At 43.6% G+C, this 21,401-nt stretch overlaps 1 protein-coding gene across 1 annotated transcript in view; it reads left to right on the plus strand.

Annotated features, from left to right (window-relative positions):
- The window catches only part of MRPL13 (mitochondrial ribosomal protein L13), a 121,877-nt gene that overhangs the window by 33,702 nt on the left and 66,774 nt on the right, over positions 1-21,401 (plus strand). Inside the window, exons 3-4 of the mRNA XM_082257932.1 lie at positions 3,171-3,264; positions 6,225-6,285. Of these exons, the coding sequence (XP_082114058.1) occupies positions 3,171-3,264; positions 6,225-6,285 (155 nt within the window). The remainder of the gene's footprint in view (positions 1-3,170; positions 3,265-6,224; positions 6,286-21,401) is intronic.

A 21,401-nucleotide genomic window follows, 5' to 3' on the forward strand; every position in this document is an offset into this window, starting at 1 on the left:
AAACCATTTCTATTTTCCCTGCAGCAAGTGATGTGTGTTCTCACTCCAGGAACATAATAGGTATTTAGTAGGTGCTCATCTTCCATAGATACACATCTCTCGCCCTATGTGGTCTGCGCCTGGGAGTTTTGCAGGTACACAGGACTGCGTTGGGTGGTGGGATCAGAATATTGGCCAATTTGTACGGCGGAGGGTTAAACTCGGAGTCCTCCCCGGTCTTGTTACTGGTATGATAAGAATGGAGATCGCTATCAGGCAGATCTGTTCAGCTTGTCTCGGGGTAATACAAATCGCCGTTCGTCATGTTTTATGCTTTCTAGTTCTTGTACTCTGCTCACTGCCAAAGGGGTTTAAAGCTGAACTCTGAATAATCAAATATTGTCTAAATACATGAGCCGTGTGTAAGAAAAAAAAAAAAAAACACAGGAGGGCGCAAGCCCCTCGTGCTTTACCATTGATGAATTTATTTCAACATGCAAGACAAATGGATAATCAAACGATTAGCATTAATCACAAAAGCTTCAGCCGAACCTGGTATACCCGCCATTGGACCAAACCCGATAGGATTGCTAACCCGGCATCCGAGATAGGCGGTGGCTGCTCAGCAGCAGCTCCAAATGGATGGGGAATAAAAAAGAATGATCAAGCCTAGTGAAGCCTGCTAACATTTAAGTCCTTTTATTTAAAATATATAAGAAGTACCTTCAATAAGTTGTGAACAGGCACAAAGGAGGTAAAAACTAGTAGACTGTCAGCTCATGAGAAAGGAATGCCATGAGTAACGACTAAGTAAGGGTTCTTTCACACGGGCGGTCCGATCAGATCCACCTGTCAGTTTTTTAGGTGGATCTGATCGGATGCCCCATTCAGCCCTATGGAGCAGCGGATGTCCGCGGAGGTGTCTCCGCTGACACCCGCTGCCATCCGCATCTGATCCTGTCCGTGAAATCTGGACGGATGGAAACCCTATTTTCCATCCGTCCTGGGGATCGGATCGGATGAGAGCAGACAGGCGGTCCGCTCTCATCCGATCCCCCATAGAGAGCAGCGGGGGCTTTGACACCTCCCTCTCCGCACTGCAAGCGGAGACAGAGCTGTCATCCGCCGGCTCAGCGGGGATCGCGGATCGATCCCCGCTGAGCAGCATGGATCCGCCTACGGAGGCGGACCGTGTGAAAGAGCCCTAAGTGTGATGTCTTCAGTAACAGCCAACCCCAATGCGTTTCTTCATTAGTGACGTCTTCCCAGGGGCAGGTCAGATGCATACATACATACATACATATTCATGGTTGCACTATTAGGATTAAGTGCCGCTTCTTATTTTTAATTGATCCTTTACAGCTGGTATCCTAGTTGGTTAAGTGGCTGCTTACCTTTCCATTCTTTTTACTTGACCAATGCAGGTTAGTCAAGTTCCTGCACCCCAAAGCAAGGTCCATAAAGACATGGATGAGCGAGTTTGGTGTGGAGGAACTTGACTGGCCTGCACAGAGTCCTGATCTCAACACGATAGAACACCTTTGGGATGAATTAGAGCGGAGACTGTGAGCCAGGCCTTTTTGTCCAACATCAGCGCCTGACCTCACAAATGTTTTTTTGCTTTTGGAAGAATGGTCAAACATTCCCATAGACACAATCCTAAACCTTGCAGACAGCCTTTCCAGATGAGTTGAAGCTGTTATAGCTGCAAAGGGTGGGGCAACTCAATATTGGATATACCCTACGGACTAAGACTGGGATGCCATTAACCACTTGCCGACCGCCACACGACTATATACGGCGGCGGTCAGCCCCTCCTGGGCAAAGTGACGTACCGGTATGTCACTTGCTCATGAGCCTCTAGGGGGTGCTCCCGCCCCCGCTCGTTTCCCGACATCCCCGCGCTACTGACCGGCGGCTCCGATGTCCGCCGGTCACTTGCGATCACCCGCTGGAGAGGGAGAAAGGCAGATGGCTGACGGTTTGCCGTAGGATCCTGTCGCACTACAATCGCGTCAGAATGGCATCATGTTTGGGGTATTATTGAAGGATAATGGCACCTAAATGTCCACCACAAGTTGTGCTGCGATTGCCATTTTAATTCCAAATGGTGAAGTGTGAATGGGCCCTGAGTGTGCGGTATCACAGGTCACTCCTGATCATGGCACGCTATGCTCAGTGTATTGATGCAGAGCGTGACTTCATTACATCAACGCCATTCTGTGCATCACCAAAGACCACCCACCGCAGGAATAAAGAAGGGTATATGCGCACAGAAATTTGGTCAGTTCAACAGGAATCGGATGGATTTTGATGTGTGTTCTCCTCTCTGTTCAACAAAAGGCTTCTGTTGAATGGTCCTACTGGAAAACCAGCATTCGATCAGTGCTTCTTCAATGGTCTCACTGGAAAACCAGCATTTGATCAGTGCTTCTTCAATGGTCTCACTGGAAAACCAGCATTCGTTCAGTGCTTCTTCAATGGTTTCACTGGAAAACCAGCATTCGTTCAGTGCTTCTTCAATGGTTTCACTGGAAAACCAGCATTCGATCAGTGCTTCTTCAATGGTTTCACTGGAAAACCAGCATTCGATCAGTGCTTCTTCAATGGTTTCACTGGAAAACCAGCATTCGATCAGTGCTTCTTCAATGGTTTCACTGGAAAACCAGCATTCGATCAGTGCTTCTTCAATGGTCTCACTGGAAAACCAGCATTAAATCAGTGCTTCTTCAATGGTCTCACTGGAAAACCAGCATTAAATCAGTGCTTCTTCAATGGCTGCGACACTGATCTGTGTATTCTCATGGGGAGGGGGTCTCTGCTGTCACAGTACATTAGCTCTGCGGGAGTTCCCCCTCCGAGAATCCCCAGAATCCTGTTTTTTTTCCAATCAAGCCGTTGGTTAAACTGCATGCATACCTTGCTTAAGACTAAGGAGGAAGAGGACCCCGGGAGTTATGTGATTGCTCAGAAGATGTCTGGAAAATGTAACTATTACAAAATAGGAGCAGTAAACCCTGCCAGAGGGGGTCTCAAGGAGGCTACTGGAGGGAAAGGGGAGGGGGGAGCAAAGCATCCAGAGTTTGACCAATAAAGTTTTTAAAGTCAAAACTTTCTGAAAAAAAAAAAATATATATTCTCATTGGCCTTCTATTTATTGTAACAGTTTTTGTGATTTGTGTTTTGTGCAGGTGACTGCGGAGACCATGTGGTAGTGAAGAACACCCGGCATATCGCCTTCTCTGGAAACAAGTGGGAACAGAAAGTTTACTCCTCACACACAGGGTACGTGTCACCATTTCAATCAACATGCCTTTCCAAGACCACCTACAACAGTATATTAAAGTTTCAGTTGTAGAATTATTATGGGATAGGATGTAGTAATTAAAGGGTACCTGTCACACAGGACCAGACATTTGGTTGGCTGTCCAAAATCCAGCCTTGCCAATCCTTAGACAACAGTAAAAGACAATCCTCTCCTCGTTGTTTTGTGATTGGCTGTTTCTGTTGATAGTTGGTCACAAATCAGAAAAGCTGATCGTACACTATACAAATTTTGACTGCTTGACCAAAGTTTGTCAAATGGGCAACCTTGATGCCACCTTTACGCACAACAACCCTCGACTGAAAAATGAAAGGAGCTGAATGGAAAATTGTAACCCAATTGGATGCAGACGTTGTTTGGGTATTCTGACAGCTGCCACCTTCAGCCGTAAAGCCGGCCATACATTGATCTAAATTCAGGGGGTTCAGCAGGGACCGGTTGAATTTCAGTCCATGTATGGGCAGGCTGGTTGTACACAAGTTGATCTTTTGATTGACTTGTGTACAACCAGCCTGTTGGAAATTTTTCTCTCAATCAGGACCGCCAGCTATAGCCGGTGGTGCTGATCAGTGTATTCTGACGGTGGGGGAAGCCTCTCTGCTGCCAGAATGCCATAACTACGTAGGAGGGATTCCCCCATCCACATGGTGTGTGTGGATGGGGGAATTTAAGTCCTTTTTATTTTATTCAGCTCGCTGGTTGAATGAAAAAAAATGACTTGTGTATGGCCATCCTTAGAATACAACAGCTACAATGACAAATCATTCATCTTTGCTGTATTGCATGAATGGAGGAATCTGTTCGATTGTTTTTTGGCCCGCAGGCTGAACAAAAAAAATCTAACTGTGTATGGCCAACTTAAGAAGCAGATGCCTTTTTCAGCGGGCAAACAAAAGAGATCAGGGTACAACTGTAGCTTTTTCAAGAGGCTACCTAAACGGTTACTAAACCTACAACAGTGAAATCAGCCTGTATATGCAGTAAAGCATGCTTGTTATACTCACTGTGGAACCTAAGGGGTTAATCCTCTGCATTCTGTAAAAGGCTGTGTGATCCTGTTTTTTTTTTTTTTATCCTCCACTTCCACTTTCCCCAATCCATCTCCTCATAGGACAGAGCCTTGAGGGCACTCTGCACATGCTCAGTTTGATGTGTATTGCTAGAGTTTTTTTTTTTTTCTTGGGAGGGTGCCGGTGATAAGCTGAGGGCCAATCAGCACTGTCCAGACAGAGGATCAAGGGTCATGCAGCCTCATAGGACAGTCAGAGGAGGATAAAAACTCCTCCTACAAGATATAACCAGAAACTGATAGAAGTCACAAGACTATCATATACTGCTGATGAGAAACGGTATTTAGCAGTTTATGAAGGGGTGGCAAGGAGGTAAGTGGCGCTTAGGTTTAAAGGGACAGAAGAAAATATGTGCCTATGTGTCCACAGTGTAAGAACTTATTCACAGATATGTGTACAAATAATAGGTAAACATCAGGTGAAATATGATGGTTAAGTGCCGGTTCACACTAAGTGACTGGTACCAACAAAAGAAACACTTGTTGAAATAAAGTGCATATAGATAAGGTGACTAAGGCTCCATGTACACGGGACGCTGTAAATGGCCGTTTAGGAGCAGTTGGGCGTTTTTTTCAGAAGCCCCTGAACCCACCTCCATGTTATCTTATCTGTCCATGTACACCAGGTCGTTTACAGTCATTTGCAGGCAGTTACGTTCAGGGACTGTTTTTAGAACGCAATTATTTGCGTTCGAACGTGTGTTTCCCGGCGTTTCAAGCGCACAAACGCGTCCGAACGCGTCTGAACGCGATGACCCGCGTTTAGCGTTCGCGTTTTTCCATTTTAAAGGGGAATAATTTTTTTGACCTCTAGGAACGCTTCTAAACGCAAACGCCCGCAAACGCTGCTAAACGCGGGTACAAACGCGACCGAACGGACGTTTCAAACGTCCTAAAAATTCCAGCATTCAAAGGGACTTTTAACAACGTCCCGTGTACATGGAGCCTAAGTGCCACAGTGATATAAATAATTCAGTATATAAAAAATAATTGATAAGCCAAAGAAAGGTGCAAATGTAAAGTGCTACAGTGACTATATGTGCGTATACTCCATACAGGGCAAGCCCCACAAAGAAGTTGCAGGTACAAATGTATACTAATCAGTACCCAAGGAAAAATAACTGTGTTTAATGAAAATGACAGTTAATGGTGAAATAAAATGCGATTCCAAATCGCATATGTGGCAGAAGAGGTGGAAAATTCCAAAAAAATACACTTTATCTTAGTCCCCTTATCTATATGCACTTTATTTCCACAAGTGTATCTTTTGTTGATACCAGTCACTTATTTGAATATTAATTCAGTTGATTATTTATTTATGTCAATTTTCTGATGTATTTACCATCATATTTCACCTGATGTTTACCTATTATTTGTACACATATCTGTGAATATGTTCTTACACTGTGGACACATAGGCACATATTTTCTTCTGTCCCTTTATACCTATTTTTGCCAGCGCCACTTACCTCCTTGCCACCCCTTTATCTCTACTGAACACATTTGTGAACAGTTAAGAGGTAGGCTGCAGCCAATCTTTGAAATTCTTGATTAAGATTCTTATCCTGAGCGCGGATCCTTCTCTTATTTAGCAGTTTATATTTACTAAAACAATTGCATTTCTATGTTCTGTGTACTGTATGAGACCAGATATAGTGACTGCAGAGTCCTGGGTTTAGTAACACTTTAACTACTCGTGCTTTAGCAATGTGAAAACATATAATAAAACATGCAATTGCAAAAATATCCAGCCATAAAGAAAGTATGTTATTTATGTAAATGTGATCCATTCCTGCCTAGAAATGGAATGCTTGCAGGGGACACATTTATAACATTCTTTTTTCTATCCAGTTATCCTGGAGGTTTCAAACAAGTCACTGCAGCTGCACTTCATCAGAAGGACCCGACCGCTGTGAGTATAAACTGGACGTTACATTGATTGCAAATTGCACTGATCACACACAAGAATGCACACTCTGAGGTCGATTTACTAAAGCTGGTGCACTCAATCTGGTGCAATTGTGCATGGTAGTCAATCAGCTTCTAACCTCAGCTTGTTCCAATTAAGCTTTGGCAATAAACCCTGGAAGCAAATTGGTTTCTATGCAGAAGTGAGCCTGATTTTGCACTCTCCAGCTTTAGTAAATAAACCCCATTTGTTTGTATCCTTTTATTAAAGTGATTGTAAAGTCTCTTTTTTTTTTTTTTATAACAACAAACATGTTATGCTTACCTGCTCTGTGCAGTTGGTTTTGCACGGAGCAACCCGAATCCTCCTCTTCTCGGCTCCCTCTTCTGTGATCCTGGCTCCTCCCTCCTGTTGAGTGCCCCCACTGCAAGCAGCTTGCTATGGGGGCACCTGAGCTGATTTACAGCTCCCTCTGTCCATTCAGACACAGAGCCGTGGCCCGGCCCCATCCCCTCTCTCTCTCCTGATTGGCTAAATGATTTTTAAATGACTGCAGAGGGAGCAAATCGCGCCTCACTGCTGTCTCAGCCAATGAGAAGTCCCTGGCAGCTTAGACACTCTTGCAACATTGCTGGGGCTCAGGTAAGTATTAGGGGGGCTGCTGCACACAGGTTTTTTTTTTTTATCTTAATGCATTAAGATAAGAAAAAAAAAAAAAAAAAACCTGCTTTTACAATCCCTTTAAAATCAGTCTGCTAAACCAGCCATAAAATATCTAATGTACATGAAGAAATGAGAGCCAGTTCCAGTGAGCTTGGCGGAATATTCCAGAATGGATGCAAAATGGCTCCAACTTTAATATAATCATATAATCTGGTTTGGTACTCTAGTAGGAAACATTACACCTTCACACTCCCTTTAGACATATTGGACTCTTTGCAAGCATCTCAAAAAATGTGACATTTCCTGTGCAATCAACAATAAAGGATGTCTGTACTTTTAAAATGCATGATATTAAAGTGATATTAAATACACAATGTTCAATTTTCATTGTCCCTTCTCCTTCTGTATGTGGATGATGTAAGTACCTTTATCCTAATCAATATATAGCTGTCACATGACCTACCTCTTCCCCAGCCTGTCTGAAGGGAAACATAAGCAGGAGGAGTTTCTGGTAGTTGTGGACCGATTATCTTTTTTTCATTGCTGATACCAATATTTTGGTCATCGCGTATCGGTATCGGTTGATATGGGCCGATATTTTCATACATTTAAAAATGTTTTCTTTTTTTACTTCACAGGTAATCTTGTCGATGGATCTGGGGGTCCAAAAGACCCCCCAAACCCCTCCTCTGCACTTAAAAGCCTTCAAAACTCCAAGTTTGGCTGTTTTGAATGCTGTCATTTTTTTAATTCTGGCACCAGTACCCGGAAGTGATGTCATGACATCACTTCTGGGTTTTTGAATGGAGACCCGAATGCGGCTTTGATCGGGTCTTCGGTGGCCATGCAGGCTGGTTGCCCGGGTCTCCCGGTGGGACGGGAGACCCGGACGAGCCGCGGAAGGCGGCGGGATGGGGGGGGACATCCCCTCCTGCTCCTTGTAATGACAGCTGAGCGGCTTCTCAGCCGCGTCGGTTGTCATTACAAGACAGCCGACCGTCGGCTATGAACGCCGGTCCCGGGGTGATGCCTCTAGCTGCAGGCATCACTCCGGTACAGCACTTTCCGAAATATCGGTAACCTCCGGGGCCGATTCCTATATATTGGGGAAAGTGCATATCAGCCCTCGATATATCGGCTTTGCCGGTAATTGGTCGATCACTAGTTTCTGGTCCTCTGCTGCTGGCAACATGTGCAAAAAAAAAAACAGAAAAATAAATAATATTAATAAACTTGTCCTAAAAATATACAGTAAAACCTTGGTTTGAGATTAACTTGGTTTAAGAGCGCTTTGCAAGACAAGCAAAATATTCAAATAAATTTTGACTTGATATACAAGCGATGTCTTGATATACAAGTAGCCTCAAGTCACAGCTGATGATTGGAACAGGCACATCTAAGGATGTAGGCATCAGGGGTAAAGCTGTCCACATAGGACTATCCTCCGCACCATCATCTACGTCATCCTTTCCATGCTGCCCCTCGCTTTCAGATCGCTTTACTGCAGGGTGGTCTTCCCGGGCAGGATTACAGACTGGCAGCCGGCGGTGCAGAAGATAGTCTATGTGAACAGCTTTACCCCGGATGCCTGCATACTTAGATGTGCCTGTTTTATTCATCAACCATGTGAGTTGCTAAATGTTGTACCTTCATTAAATGGAACCATATTGCTACCCTGTAGCTCCTGCTGGATTTTGCTTCCAATCCCCTTGTGGAAGCGGCTATTTGTGGATGGACATTGTATGGTAACACAACCTATCGCTGTGTCCATAATCTTTTTATATGGACTATAAATTGAAGGATTTGTGAATAAATGGTTGTGGAACGAATCATCTGAGTTTCCATGATTTCTTATGGGGAAATTTGCTTTGATATAAGAGTGCTTTGGATTACAAGCATGCTTCCGGAACGAATTATGCTCGCAATCCAAGGTTTTACTGTATATTCGAAATCAGATCCTTCTTACTTTTGACAATAACATGGTGTGGGCGGATTTCTGCCAGTCACAGGCTGTCACACTTCTCCGGTCATACTAAAAAGAAATAGAGGGGACTGGTACCTGATCACTAAACATTCACTTTGGAATTACTCTATTGGTGCTTACCTCATCAAAACAATAATCATGGTCTTGCTTGAATTCCCCTCCAACCTGTATCAGTTGGATCAGAATGTGAATAGACTGGTGCAAGACAGACAGGATCAACTTTTCTGGCTGTCGTAGACTTCAACAAAATGGCGGCTGTCTGCACACAGACACCAACTCCGTTGCGTGAAAGTGAGTAAAAGATGACTTCAGCCCCCGTTCTCAACCTGTAGAGAATGCTTCAGATGCATTTTCTCCTTTTCAGGTCTTAATCACAAAGGCCTCCATTTTTTTTTTTTTTTTTTTGAAAATGTAAGCATGATGCACAAAGGTAAGAATTGAAGTTTTAATAAATTGTATAATATTTCTGCCCGGGGGTTCAGCTCTAAGTAGTTGTGTGGAATGACAGAGGATGGGAGATGGTCAGGTCTTGACTAAGCTAGAGTTTGTAATCTGATTCTCCAGATATTACAGAATTGCTGTGCAGCATTGAAATCCTCTTATTTGACTGCTGGCAGTAAAGCCATTGAGTCAGTAGCGGTGTGGAAGAGACACTTGATAATGTTCTCAATCCGGTTTCGGGTGATTGTGTGAAAGCAGAAGATGATGCAAAATCTGACAATCACCAAGGGGCTAAGTGCCGGTTCACACTAATATGACTTGTCAGGCGACTTGGTCAGCCTGGCAAGTCGCGCACCGTCACGGTCATTGAGTAGTACAGGACCTGTTATAATAGGAGCGACTTAAGCCGCTCCGACTTAGAAAAAGGGTCCTGTACTACTTCGGGACGACCTGGAGGCGACTTGCATTGACATTAATTTTATGAAGTCCGTGCAAGTCGCGCCGAAGTCGCGATGCACGCGACTTCACAGGTCGCCCCCTAAGTGGGAGCGACCTAGTGTGAACCGGCACTTAAAGTCATCTTTATGAATAAAAAGCATAGTCACAGCCTGTGTGCCCATGAGAGACCATTCCTATACCTAAAAAATCAGCTGTGACCATGTATTGGTTCATTAATGGGGTTTTTGAAGTTCCTGCTGGGGAGAATTATTTTGACATGGCAAAGAAGTATAGATAAGGGGGACCCCTGTTCACAGGCCGCGGTTTCCGAATCGTCGTTTTAAAGGGATAAGCATCTAAGACAGTCAGACAGACAGATATGATAAATATATCAAAAACTACCTGTCATCTACTATAGCCTGTTGGAGGATACAATGACTGAAAAGAGCTTGTAAATCTATTACTGGTGACAGTCTAACTTTAAAGGCATTAACATTTATTTCATATCTTCGCGTCTGAAGGTAATTTTTTCACGCAAAAAAAATTTTGAGTATGCTGCAACCCTCACGAGCGATGGTCGAGATAGGACACGTGTGTTTTGCGCAGAGCCTCGTTGATCAAAGTCTAGAGGCACACTCTGTCTACCTGTCACTCTTGTTCCACATTGTAGAGGTTTTTTTTCCACACAGCCTCGTACCCCGGGCTACATCCACAAGTTCAATAAATCATTTAGGGATGGTAATATTTTTTTCCTTCTGCAGCCAGAGGGAGAAGATGTTAAGATCTTAACAGTTAAGATTTCACCTGCTGCGGCTCAGTGAAATAAATGCCTTTTATTGGGCTTTTCACACTCTGAAATAGAAGTCTAGTAGAGGCTTCTTTCTGAGAAACGTCAAGCCAAAGCACATGATGGCAGACTAGACATTCCACTAGAGTTGGGGGAATTTTTTATTTATCTATTTTTAATAATTTTAAATATTTTTAAAAGCACTGATTGATATTTACAGCCATTCTTTAGGAAGAAACCAAAACGAGCAAACAAACCCAGCCCCTTTAACCACTTTACCACCGGAGGATTTTGCTGTCTTACGTCCAGGCCCCTTTTTGCGATTCGGCACTGTGCGAATTTAACTGACAATTGCGCGGTCATGCAACGCCGTACCCAAACGAAATTTACGTCCTTTTTTTTCCGCACAAACAGAGCTTTCTTTTGGTGGTATTTGATCACCTGTGCGATTTTTTTTTACTTTTTGCGCTATAAACAAAAAAAGAGTGTAAATTTTGAAAAAAAATAACAATATTTTTCACGTTTTTTTTTTTTTTATATGAAATTCCCCCCCAAAAAAATGTAAAAATCAAAATTTTTTTTAACATTTTTGGCCAATTTGTTTTCTGCTACATATTTTTGGTAAAAAAAATCGCAGTAAGTGTATTTTGATTGGTTTGCGCAAAAGTTATTGCGTTTACTAACTAAGGGAAAGATTTCTGTCATTTTTGGTGTGTGTTTTTTTTTTTTTTTTTTTTTTTTTTTTAACGAGTAATGGCGGCGATCTGCAATTTTTTTTTTGCGGGATTGCGGCGGACAGATCGGACCCTTGACTGACATTTTTGACACTTTTGGGGTTACCAGTGACATTACTGCAGTAATCAGTGCTATAAATGTGCACTGTTACAGTAAAAATGACACTGGCAGGGAAGGGGTTAATTTTATTGGAGAGGGAGGGGTTAATGTATGCCTGGTGCTTACTGACATGTGTGGGGGGAGGGGACTATGTGACACAGGGACAGATCGCATGTTCAGCTATGCTGAACCCTGCAATCTGTCACTTAGGAGATCCGCCTGCTTTGTTTACACAAGCGGGCGGATCTCCACACTTGATTCCCCGACGATCGGGGAAGAGCAGCGGCGATCGCCGCCGCTCCTCCCCTGGCCCGACTCCCGCTGTGACTGAACACATCGCTGTGACCTCCAGGTCGCTGTGACCTCCAAAATTTCCATTCGGTGCACCTCTAGTTTTTCACTATTTTTAGAGGCATGCGCAATTTTTAATCTCGACGCGTTTGGCATCCTTTTACTTGGCGCAACATCATCTTTTATATTATACCAAAAATCTGGTATTATTTTTGTGTGCACTAAAAGGAATTTAAAGTGGAATTCCACCCTAAAATTAAACTTACCTCCATCTTCATGCCCGGGGGTCACCTGAAAAACAAACGGATAATCGCATTTTTTTTTTTTACTTACCTGGTTTAGAAGATAATATACTTACCTTACTTCCTCTTCCTCCCCTCGGCGGCCACGGCGATTCGTCACTTCCTGGCTTGCAATAATTCCTGGGAGCTGAATGTCATCGCTCCCAGGAATCAATGCGCCTGCACTGGCCCCGACGTCAGTTCCGGTGCAGGCGCCGTCATACCTTGCTAAACAGCTTCTGGGCATGCCCAGAAGCTGTGCAGGGATGACGCTGCGGGACCGGAAGTGACGGCGGGGCCGGCGCAGTGCATCGTGGGACCGAAGAAGACGGAAGACGCAGAAGAGGATCGCGCTGGCTTCAAGCTGCCCACACCTGAGATGGCAGCGCTGGACAAGACATTTTCAAGGTAAGTATTTCTTCTTGCAGGTAAGTGCAACCCGGGACAGATCAGAGGCTATCCATTGTGGATTGTACTAGCCCTGACTGTCCCAGGGGTATTTTTATTAAAAAAAGCTTTCCCAGGGTGGAACTCCGCTTTAAGTGTATTTTTCATGATAATTTGCATTTGATAAACAGCTGCGCAGATATCATGCAACGTAAAACATTTCAGCAATGACCATTTTATTGCTTTCAGAAAATATATAATCTTTGTGGAATCTAAGTAATTTTTTTAGCAAAAAATGGTAATTTTAACATGTATATGAAAGATGTCAAGGTTGCCCCGGAAGGCACTTTTTTTTCTTGGTTGTTTAGAATGTAAACACTAGGTGGCAGCAGAATTTAACATTTTAGAAGGTCTCTGGCTGTACTTGATGTGTTTGACATCTGTTAATTATTCTTACTTTTAGCCCTAAACTATATTCAGTGATTGCAATCTCAAACTGCTTAGCAGTTTAACCCACTGTAGCAACTTATCTAATGTGAAACACACTGCATAGTAATAAAAGAATAAAATTATCCATATACTGTAGTTTAACGTTGAAGATTACTTGAAAATGGTAAAGCCTCGCTGATTTTATATTTATATAAGTACATAATTTTCTTTTCTACTTCCTTTTTTTGTTATTATTACGATTATTATTTTTTTATTTTTTTTATTTATTCAGATCTGCCGCAATATTTTTTTTTTTGATTGTCATGAAAGGTGATGGTTAATAATAATGGAGGTGAATGCACACATTCTTAGGGGGAGCAGAGTTAAAGTTATTGTAAAGTCTCTTTTTTTTAAATTTAAGAAACATATTACAGTAAACCCCCGTTATATCGCGGTTCATTTTTCGCGGTCCCGGTATTTTGCGTTTTATTTTCTGTAAGACCTTTTAATATTGTTTTATTAAATTATTATTATTATTTCCGGTACTTATATAGCGCTGTCAATTTACGCAGCGCTTTACATATACATTGCACATTCACATCAGTCCCTACCCTCCAGATGCTTACAATCTAAGGTCATTGTTAATTATTTTTGTGTTTTCCATTGCTCTTGCTCTGTCTCTCAGTATCGTTTGTGTTTAAATGTGTTTCTATTGTTTTAAAAGTGTGTTTAAAGACATTAAAATGCTTTTAAAAGTACAGTGAAAGTTATAAAAACATGCCTAGGGTATATTTAAATAGGGTCTTTCTATTTCGTGGATTTTCACTTATTGCGGGTGGGTCTGGAACGTAACCCCCGCGATGGAGGGGGGTTTACTGTATACTTACCTGCTCTGTGCAGTGGTTTAGTAGAAAGCAGTCCCGATCATCCTCTTCTCAGGACCCCGTTGGCGCTCCTGGCCCCTCCCTCCTGAGTGCCCCCATACAAGCAGCTTGCTATGGGGGCACCCGACCTGAGCCGATGCTCTGTGTGTCCATTCAGACATGGAGCCGCGGTTCGGCCCTGCCCCCTCTCTCTCTTGTTTGGCTAATTGACTTTGACAGCAGCGGGAGCCAATGGCGCCGCTGCTGTGTCTCAACTAATCAGGAGGCACTTGTGCACATCGCTTCTTTAAGGACTGTAGTGAGTGCTCAGAACAAATTTCATCAGAGCTCAGGCCTGCTGGCCAGAAAAAGGGGATGTGATTCCAACCTCGGCGAGGGGATGTGATTCCAACCTCTGCGAGGGGATGTGATTCCAACCTCTGCGAGGGGATGTGATTCCAACCTCGGCGAGGGGATGTGATCCCAACCTCTGCGAGGGGATGTGATTCCAACCTCTGCGGGGGGATGTGATTCCAACCTCTGCGGGGGGATGTGATTCCAACCTCTGAGAGGGGATGGGATTCCAACCTCTGAGAGGGGATGGGATTCCAACCTCTGCGAGGGGATGGGATTCCAACCTCTGCGAGGGGATGGGATTCCAACCTCTGCGAGGGGATGGGATTCCAACCTCTGCGAGGGGATGGGATTCCAACCTCTGCGAGGGGATGGGATTCCAACCTCTGCGAGGGGATGTGATTCCAACCTCGGCGAGGGGATGTGATTCCAACCTCGGCGAGGGGATGTGATTCCAACCTCGGCGAGGGGATGTGATTCCAACCTCGGCGAGGGGATGTGATTCCAACCTCGGCGAGGGGATGTGATTCCAACCTCGGCGAGGGGATGTGATTCCAACCTCGGCGAGGGGATGTGATCCCAACCTCTGCGGGGGGATGTGATTCCAACCTCTGCGGGGGGATGTGATTCCAACCTCTGAGAGGGGATGGGATTCCAACCTCTGAGAGGGGATGGGATTCCAACCTCTGCGAGGGGATGGGATTCCAACCTCTGCGAGGGGATGGGATTCCAACCTCTGCGAGGGGATGGGATTCCAACCTCTGCGAGGGGATGGGATTCCAACCTCGGCGAGGGGATGTGATTCCAACCTCGGCGAGGGGATGCGATTCCAACCCGAGGGGATGCGATTCCAACCTCGGCGAGGGGATGCGATTCCAGCCTCGGCAAAGGGATGGGATTCCAACCTCTGCGAGGGGATGTGATCCCAACCTCTGCGAGGGGATGTGATCCCAACCTCTGCGAGGGGATGTGATCCCAACCTCTGCGAGGGGATGTGATCCCAACCTCTGCGAGGGGATGTGATCCCAACCTCTGCGAGGGGATGTGATCCCAACCTCTGCGAGGGGATGTGATCCCAACCTCTGCGAGGGGATGCGATTCCAACCTCTGCGAGGGGATGTGATTCCAACCCAAAGGTATACAACAAAATTTCAATGGTAGATCATAAAACCCAATTTAACTTGCAGTTTAAAATTGCTAAGTGAGTTCCGGGGGCATCAAAATAAAAGGTATCTAAAGCAGCCACAATATGGGGATGTATACACTGGCCAGCCATAACATTGTGACCACTGACAAAGTGAATAACATTGATTTTCTCATTACAAAGTAGGGAGGATATATTGGGCAGCAAGTGGACATGTCATCCCTGAAGTTGATGTGTTAAAAGAAGAAAAAATAGCAAGTGTAACGATTTGCGTGACTTTGACAAGGGCCAAATTGTAATGTCTAGACAACTGGGTTATAGCAACTGCAAAATTGCAGCTTTTGTGGGATGTTCCTGGTCTGCATAGGTCAGGACCTCCCAAAAGTAGTCCAAGGAAGGAAAACTGTTGAGGGGGGTCATGGGCAGCCAAGGCACATTGATGCACGTGAGGAACAAAGTCTGACCTGTGTAGTCCAATCCAATAGAAAAGCTACTGGAGTTAAAATTGCTGAAAAAGGTAATGCTGGTTCTGATAGAAAAGTGTCACACAACAAACTGCTATGCACTGTGTGTTCTATGAGGCTGCGTAGCCACAGACTGGTCCTGCCCATGCTGACCCCTGTCCACGGTCAAATGCGCCTACAATGGGCACATGAGCATCAGAACTGGACTACAGAGCAATGGAAGAAGGTGGCCTGATCTGATGAATTCAAGAATGGTGGTTTGGGGAACACAACGAGTTTGAGGTGTTGACGGGACCTCCCAAATTCTCCAGATCTTCGTCCAATTGAGGTTCTGTGGGATGTGCTGGAAAAACAAGTCCAATACATTGAGGACCCAGCACAGCATACCTTCAGAGGTCTAGTAGAGTCCATGCTTCAACACATTATGGTGGGTGGTCATATGTCTGTTTCATAGATTAGAATAGATCTAAACTTCCCATGGCAACCCTTTAATGCTACTTCCATATATGCAACTGAGACCTCTGGTTTTATATATTTATAAACTTTGCTGGCAAATGGGTGCCAGCTTTACAGTACCACACGCTTCCAGGGTCACAACTTCCAGACCTTGCTTGTTTCTAGTATATTCAACAAAATTCCATTAAAATAAAAAACTCTAAAATTCTCTTGTCTTGCTTGAACTTAAGGGCTCTTGCAAGCAGGTGGCTGGGAAGCAGTAAGAAATAGGCGGCTAAGCCACAGTTTTATTGCCCCTCTAGCCACCCACCTAATTATAAAGCCATGCCCTGGTCATGATACCATGTTTAGCGGCATTTTTTAATCTCTGGTTGCAGAGTTTGACAGGCAGCATTTGCCCATTGAGTTCAGTGGGGCTACACCACGAGTCAAAGGCTTGACTCGCAATTGTGATGCAACCCCGCAATGTTAAATTCCCCAATTTAAAAATAGAAATAAAAAAAAAAAATGGAGGGGCCATTCAAGAAGTCCTGAACTGTCTGCAGCTGCTAAACGACCCTCTGAAAAGAAAGATATCCACCGCATACCACTTTTCAGTGGGCGGTAAGCAGTACTGCTAATGCAAAAGAAGCCTAAGATTCATTGTAACTATGAACCGACACGCACAGATAAACAGAAACCAAAAAGTAAACCTTGATGCGTTTGGCATAAGATGTTAATTCTCTACAATGAGGTACTTTAGGCAAAACGCATTAGGGTTTCTTCTCTAGTGTCTATTTGTGCATGTCTGTATATCATTACAATATATCTTACAATCAAGCAAGATAAACAGGACAAAGCAATTTTTTTTCTGGAATTTAGTTGAATATACCAGGAACAGGCAAGGTCTGGAAGCCATGATCTCTCCTTCTTGTTTTTTTTTTTATAAAACGTTTTCTAAAATGAGAAAACTGTAAGGGCTTGTTTACACCAGGTGCAGTGCAGGAACGCGTATGAAATTGTGCATTTCCCCACGCCGCATGAAAAAGTGCTGCATTCTGCAGACATGCACTGTTGCCATCAATTCTTAATGGCACCCCTACGCATCTAGCAAACACGCGTGCGTTTGCACTCACCAAAATGCATGTTACCGCAGTACCATGCACTTTGTTCGGCGCGTTTTTAAGAACTGTTCCTGCATGCTTTTTGTGCTTTTTACACACTTGGTGCCGGTTCACACTAGTACGACTTTTCAGGCGACTTGGTCAGCCTGACAAGTCGCGCATCGTTGCGGTCCATTGTGTGGTACAGGAACGGTTGATCACTATGTAGGACCGTTGATCACTGTTCCTACACCTCAAGCCACAGCCAATGACAGTTAGAATCACGCCCCTAGGGACACACATAACCCCTCCCTCTCAAAAAAAGTTAACCCCTTCACTGCCTGTGTAATTTTACAGTAACAGTGCATATGTATAGCACTGATTACTGTAGAAATGTCACTGGTAACCCCAAAAGTGTCAAAAATGTCAGTCAAGGGTCCGATCTGTCCGCCGCAATGTCGCAGTACCGCAAAAAAAATCGCAGATCGCCGCCATTACGCGTTAAAAAAAAAAAACAACAAAAATGACAAAAATCTTTCCCTTAGTTAGTAAACGCAATAACTTTTGCGCAAACCAATCAAAATACGCTTTTTGCGATTTTTTTTTTTATGTAGCATAAAACAAATTGGCCGAAAATGTTAAAGAATTTTGATTTTTACATTATTTTTTTGGGGGAATTTCATATAAAAAAATCTGAAAAATATTGTTATTTTTGCAAAATTTACGCTCTTTTTTTGTTTATAGCTCATGATCAAAAAATCGCACAGGTGATCAAATACCACCAAAAGAAAGCTCTGTTTGTGGGAAAAAAAGGACGTCAAATTTGTTTAGGTACAGCGTCGCACGACCGCGCAATTGTCCGTTAAAGTCATGCAGTGCCGAATCGCAAAATAGGCCCTGGTCAGGAAGGGGGTAAAATCTTCCGGGGCTTAAGTGGTTAAAATGAATGGGCTACCTTAACACCTCACACTGAAACGCTCAAAATAAGCCTGTGCTTGGATGCACCTTAGCCTAGGTTCAGACCTTTACTTGTCAGAAAAGCACACATAAGTTCACGCTGTCCCGACACGCAGAGAAACTCTTCCATTTAGCAGACGTGCAGCAGTGACATTCATTGTAATGGCACCTCTACCAATCTGCAAATGGGCTGCGTTTTCACTCTCGCCAAACCGCGTTGCATAGCACCATGCGGTTTATGCATCGTGTTTTTGGAGAAGAATCTGGGACTTTTTTTTGCATTTCTCACATTTCGGGTAGCCCACGCTTGATCACACCTGCAGATATGAATCAAGCCTTTTGGTGTGAATGAGCTCTGAGACTTTGACTAAGAAAACTAAAGTTTATTTGGCCTTTATGACGTGCTTAATCTATATGTTTTTAGAGCTACCATTGCCATTCGTTTTTTTTGTCCTTCAGTACAATTTGCTGAGGTTTGCAGTATAGGAAGAGGCTGGAGATGGTAAACTCTAACTCGTAGACTGTGGAACTATCTCTGTTTACAAAGATGAGAAGACGCCTGGCATTCCTCTATGAGGTATGAGAGAGAATCCATTGCCCGGGGCACACATTCCTTTAAGAACCACCTAAAGCTCCCAGTATCGGTGAGATCTGTCTTGGTTACAGCTCACGTTCCTGCCTTCCAGGTAGGTTTATTGATTCTCCTGACAGACTGTCCTCAGCTCTTCAGGATTTATCCATGTAAACTCTGTTCTCCTCACTCTCAGGGTGTTAGCCAGGGCTCACCTATGACACTTGTTATCAGGATTAGTAGGACTTCAGAGGGTTCTGACGTTGCTCTATTTTGTTAATTACAGTTTCAGCATTGTCGCAGACAGCCAATGGGATTAAAGGCAACGTGTAGTGTTTTTAATTTATTTACAGTATTTGCATTGCTTTAGTTAGGCCCCTTTTATACGGGCAATTCGATCAGATCCACCTGTCATTTTTTTAGGCAGACCTGATTGGATGGTCCATGTATCTCTATGCACTGGCAGGTGAACACGGACTTGCCCCTGAAGGACGTCAGGTAATAAAACGCGTAGGGCGGGGCTTGTGATGTGACATGGTGTATATTAAGAGAATATATTTCAACTGCGCCACAGTCTCTAAAGCAGGAATCAGCAACTATTCAAATGATATATACAGTATATAACTAAAGTATATAAGTTTTAAAGTGTTCCTAAACCCAGATCCTGCATTCACTATATCTGGTCTCCCACAGTACACCGAACATGGAAATGCAATTATTTTATTAAATATAAATGGATAAATATCTTTTCTCATCAGCAATATTTAGCAGTCTTGTGACTTGTATCAGTTGTCATTCTCCCCTGATCCTCTGTCTGGATAGTGCTGATTGGTCCTGTGCTGATCACATGCACACTCCCAAGAAAAAAAAAAAAAACTTTCTAGCAGTACACCCCAAACTGAGCATGTGCATTCCGTCCCCTAGCTCTGTAAATATCAGGTTATTTTTTGGAGACCGTGAAAGAAGAGGAGGATCAAACAGCCTTTATACACAATGTAAAGGATTAACCCAGTTCCACAGTGAGTATAACAAGCATGCTTTACTGCATATACAGACTGATTTTACTGCTGTGGGTTTAGTAACACTTTAATGGGACAGTGCTATTAAAGAAAAATATATACTAAAGTGCAAAATGACGTTGATTAACCACTTTACTGCTGCTCACTAGAGCTCTACAGCGGCAAAGTGGCTCAATAACGTCTGGCGACGTAGACCTACGTCGCCAGAAACCCCCCCCCCCCCTCGCTCCCGCTGTATTCAGTTACAGCGGGAGTCGGGCCAGGGGAGGAGCGGCAGCGATCACCGCTGCTCTTCCCCGATCGTCGGGGAATCGAGTGTGACAGGCAGGGTCAGATTGCAGGATTCAGCATAGCTGAACCTGCGATCTGTCCCTGTGTCACTCAGTCCCCTCCCCCCACACACGTTAGTAAGCACCAGGCATACATTAACCCCTTGATCACCAATAACAATTAACCCCTTCCCTGCCAGTGTCATTTTTACAGTAACAGTGCATATTTATAGCACTGATTACTGTAGTAATGTCAAGTGTCAAAAATGTCAGTCAAGGGTCAGATCTGTCCGCCGCAATGTCGCAGTCCCGCAATCAAATCGCAGACCGCCGCCATTACTCGTAAAAAAAAAACACCAAAAACGACAGAAATCTTTCCCTTAGTTAGTAAACGCAATAACTTTTGCGCAACCCAATCAAAATACGCTTATTGCGTTTTTTTGTTTTTTTTTACCAAAAATATGTAGCAGAAAACAAATTGGCCTTAAATGATAAAAAATGTTGATCTTTACATTTTTTGGGGGGGGGGGGGGGATTTCATATAAAAAAAATGTGAAAAATATTGTTATTTTTTCAAAATTGTCGCTCTTTTTATGTTTATAGCGCAAAAAGTAAAAATCGCACAGGTGATCAAATACCACCAAAAGAAAGCTCTGTTTGTGGGGAAAAAAGGACGTAAATTTTGTTTGGGTATGGCTTTGCATGACCGCGCAATTGTCAGTTAAAGTCGCAGAGTGCCGAATTGCAAAAAGTGGCCTGGACGTAAGACAGCAAAATCCTCCGGTGGTAAAGTGGTTAACCTCCATCTCCTACTAAACCAACAAATATCAATGTGCACACAAACGCTGGCAGTGTAAACAAAAAGTGCAAAGTGCACTACAAGAATCATAAATACAAATTTTTCAAAAACCAAAAAAAATCATTAATAAGTGAATATGCAAGAATCGTGCCTAAATCAATAAATCCACCTGTATGATTCTCTAATAAAAATATAAATTTCATAAGGATTATGCAAAGTTCATATTAATATGTCCCACAATATCCATTGTGAATAAGTGCTTCTTAAATTCTTAAATATCCACCAAAGGTTCTCTCCACTACTGTGAGTACTAGGTAACTCACCAGAGCTCAATGTTGATTATAAATCAGTGCACACGAGTCTAGAAATGGCAATCTACAGATTCCAGAGATCACTCAGGAAAAGTATTCTATGTAGGTTATTAGCTCATAATGAGGAAATAAGCTCTCAGCGTAAAGCCATTTTCGCCCTATATTTTTCAGCGCACCCCTAGTTGGCTACTATGCACAGCTGTACCGGATTCTGGGTGTACCAGTTTTAGTAACTCTTCCCAAATGACTTTCCTGGACCCTGTCTCTATTTCTTTGCAAATGTGGCCCTACTCAA

Source organism: Pelophylax lessonae (assembly GCF_965119305.1).
Source record: "Pelophylax lessonae genome assembly, chromosome: 5".
Taxonomy (NCBI): domain Eukaryota; kingdom Metazoa; phylum Chordata; class Amphibia; order Anura; family Ranidae; genus Pelophylax; species Pelophylax lessonae.